This window comes from Myotis brandtii, unplaced genomic scaffold (genome assembly GCF_000412655.1).
Source record: "Myotis brandtii unplaced genomic scaffold, ASM41265v1 scaffold810, whole genome shotgun sequence".
NCBI lineage: Eukaryota > Metazoa > Chordata > Mammalia > Chiroptera > Vespertilionidae > Myotis > Myotis brandtii.
Genome location: NW_005371274.1, coordinates 2,526,709 through 2,530,159, shown reverse-complemented (window position 1 = coordinate 2,530,159; position 3,451 = coordinate 2,526,709). Strand labels below are relative to the sequence as shown.

At 35.4% G+C, this 3,451-nt stretch overlaps 1 protein-coding gene across 1 annotated transcript in view; it reads right to left on the bottom strand.

Annotated features, from left to right (window-relative positions):
• The window catches only part of HELLS (helicase, lymphoid-specific), a gene marked incomplete at its 5' end in the record, with an annotated part of 40,628 nt that overhangs the window by 8,129 nt on the left and 29,048 nt on the right, over window positions 1–3,451 (bottom strand). Inside the window, 4 exons of the mRNA XM_005884071.2 lie at window positions 665–784; window positions 859–942; window positions 2,357–2,495; window positions 2,577–2,716. Of these exons, the coding sequence (XP_005884133.1) occupies window positions 665–784; window positions 859–942; window positions 2,357–2,495; window positions 2,577–2,716 (483 nt within the window). The remainder of the gene's footprint in view (window positions 1–664; window positions 785–858; window positions 943–2,356; window positions 2,496–2,576; window positions 2,717–3,451) is intronic.

Genomic DNA, 3,451 nt, shown 5'->3' with positions numbered 1-3,451 from the left:
TACCCATACGACTGTCAGCTGATTTCTCAACAGAAACTTTGCAGGGCAGAAGGGAGTGGCAAGAAATATTCAAAGTGATGAATGCCAAGAACCTACAACCACGAATACTTTATCCAGCAAAGTTATCATTCAGAATTGAAGGTCAGATAAAGAGCTTCACAGACAAGAAAATATATAATTAATTTTATTCCCTCAGGGTATGTAAATATCACCCTAAAAGACAAAATATGCTGAAGTAATTAGAAAGGGACTATCATCTATTATTTATTTTTAAATACACTAAGAGAGGATGGAATGTTAAATGGACAGGGTAATAGGTTGATGCTGTATTCTAGCTATGCGATAAAAAATAGTAAAGTTTCAACTGCAGGTTCTAGTTTACAGATAGCTAAAAATTCTTTCAACTGCTATTCTTGAAAATTTCATGGTAAAATGTTAGAAGTGAAGGAAAGCCAAAATGGAGAAAAAATTATGTTATCCTATAGTAGGTATAGTGGTGTTTAAGTAGGATATTAACAAAAGATATACTATATCATTTGCTAAAGACTAAAGGGTTTTTGCTCTTTTGGATTTATCAATTTGTGGGTCTATTTTGATACTTCAGAAATCCCGGTAAGAATTAAAAAAAAAAAACTTTGGTATGTATGACATTAAGAAAACTTACATTTCTCTCCCTCTCTGAATAAGTCATGGATCCATCAAGTCTGCTAAAGTTGAAATTTCTGAAGTGGCAGTAATCGATCAAAATGTCCAACATTCTTGTCATTTGTGAAAAAAGCAGCACCTGAAATTTAAATATATTTTAGTAGCTATACTGATTAATAAAGAATAAACAAAAAAATCCAACCAAAGTACCACCTTGTGACCTCTGGTTTTTAGTTCAGGCAGCATTCGATCCAAAATTAAGAATTTTCCAGAGTTTGTTATCAATTCTTCATCAACCTTAAAAGGGGGCAAAGGAAGAAAAAAATAATTATCAAAAAGTAATTATCATGTACTAATAATTTGGCTTTGTCAAAATAAAAGCAATGTGGACAGTTCAATTTTCAATGAAAAAACCTTATAAAACTTAAAAAAAATACACAAATAAAGTCAAATTAAAAAATTTTAAGAAGATAATTCTTTCTTTAGGAAAGACATGCTCTGAAACTTAAAACACATGATTTTACAAAAATAAAATTTAGTTTAAGTAGAACCTTGATCTATTCCCTCTACCCCTTTCCCAAAGGTTTTGCATAAGAGAATAAGGTCAAACATATATATAAGTTGAGATTTATTTTTTATAATCGAGTATATTTTCAAGAAAATATTTATGAAAATCACTGGTAGAACTCTCAGTAGAAATTAAAACACAGGAGCTTATACACACACCTAGTATTGAAGATTAAGAAATTATTCACTTTCTGGTTAACATAAATTGCCTCATTAGATTATCTTTTTTACTTGAATGAAAAATTGTAAAGCAGTGATTCTCAAATATGGGAAATTTTGCCTACCATTCCCAGGGTTTATTTGGCAGTGTCTGGAGGCATTTCAGGTTGTCACAACTGGGGGAGGGAAATACTGCTGGCATCTAGTTGCTAGAGGCTAGGGATGCTGCCAAATGGCTTATAGTCCACAGGACAGCATCGCCTAAACAAAGAAATATACTGGCCCAAAAAAAGCAGTATTTCCAAGGGTGAGAAACTGCTGTAAACTACTGTGAAACAAAAGTATTGCCCTAACCGGTTTGGCTCAGTGGATAGAGGGTTGGCCGGGGGACTGAAGGGTCCCAGGTTCGATTCCAGTCAAGGGCACATGCCTGGGTTACAGGCTTGATCCCCAGTAGGGGGCGTGCAGGAGGCAGCAGATCAATGAATTCTCTCTCATCATTAATATTTCTCTCTATCCCACTTCCCTTCCTCTCTAAAATTAATAAAAATATATTTTAAAAAAAGAGTATTGAGGATTACTTAGAACTGATTTCCTAATATTCCTTCAGGGAATAAAAGCTGTTTTTCCATCAACTGCCCATCACAACTTCCCAATACCCTTTCCGTAGGAAAGCTAACCATAAAGAAAGCAATTTCATTTAATCTGAAAATCTGCAACTTAATATCAACTTTTTGGTTTTCTCCTGTGGCTCTTTGTTGACATGTAAATGAGCAGCAAGATTGGTTTTGACAGGCTGAATATCAATGAAAAGTATTACTGCAAAGGTTGACAACTAAAGGTGTCTCTAAAATAGAAACAGAGGGAAATCAGCTGTGTTACTAAACAATTGTATTTCTAGTTTTTCCAATATGGAAAATGACACTTTCACCCAACATTTTAAAAGCACAGAAATCAAAACAGGGCATTATTAAATAGTATTTACCTTAAACTCCTGTGTGACTGGGTCTATAGGGTACTCAATCAAATATGGATGGTTACAGCATTTACGAAGTAGCATCATTATATTCTGCAGCTTCAGATCAACTTCAGATTCTACAGGAATATTCACTTCCACAACAGGTCTATCAAAAATATGTAATCCGTGAATACAAGAAATATGAAAAAATATCAGTTTAAAGGATACTTAATTTTTAAAATCACACCTTTCTTGGTCTAGCTCTGGCTGTATCTGACTGATCAAGTTGTCCAATTCATTAGGGGAATCATCTAGTTCGCTGTAATTTATTAATTTCCTACTTCGCCGTTTTGGTCGTCCAGTGGAACTTAACTGAACTGTTTCTTTCTAAAAGAGAACAAATGGAAGGAAAATCTGTTTAAAAAGCTACACCCTTAAACTCTAAATATATAGCTAAAAACTCAGATCTTCCCTTTAATTATGATGAAAATAGGAGAACAGAGTCTATTGGTTGTACAAAAGAGAAATGCATAAGCTTAAGTATTTTGAGAAAAAAATACATAGACACAGTAAAAAACCTAGGCATTTAAGCAAAATTTAACTGTCTCCTAATTTTCACTTATAAGATAATCACATTCCACTTCATTTCTTAAAATATGGTAGGTGACTAAAGAAGCAATTAGGAGAAACCAAGATGGCGGCATAGGTAAACACCGGAGTTTGCTGCCTTGAACAACCACTTCAAAAATACAAATAAAAGACAGAACGGACATCATCCAGAACCACAGGAAGGCTGGCTGAGTGGAAATTCTATAACTAGAAGAAAAGAGAAAAGCACACTGAGACTCAGAGGAGGTGCGGTGCAGAAGTAAAATACTAAGGTACAGAGGCGCACACGGAGCGGGCTGGCAGCTGAGGGCGTGGTTGTCGTTTTCAATCGGGAGGGAGTCTCAGGCTCTGAGCTCCATTTCCGGGCGACTCTATGGGGACCCAGACTCATACGGGAGAAGCGGGACTGTCTGGCATTGGTTGGAACTCGAGGGCAGCTTTCTCTGGGACAGCCGTGGGCAAACTACGGCCCGTTTGAAATGAATAAAACTAAAAAAAAAAAAAAAAAAAACC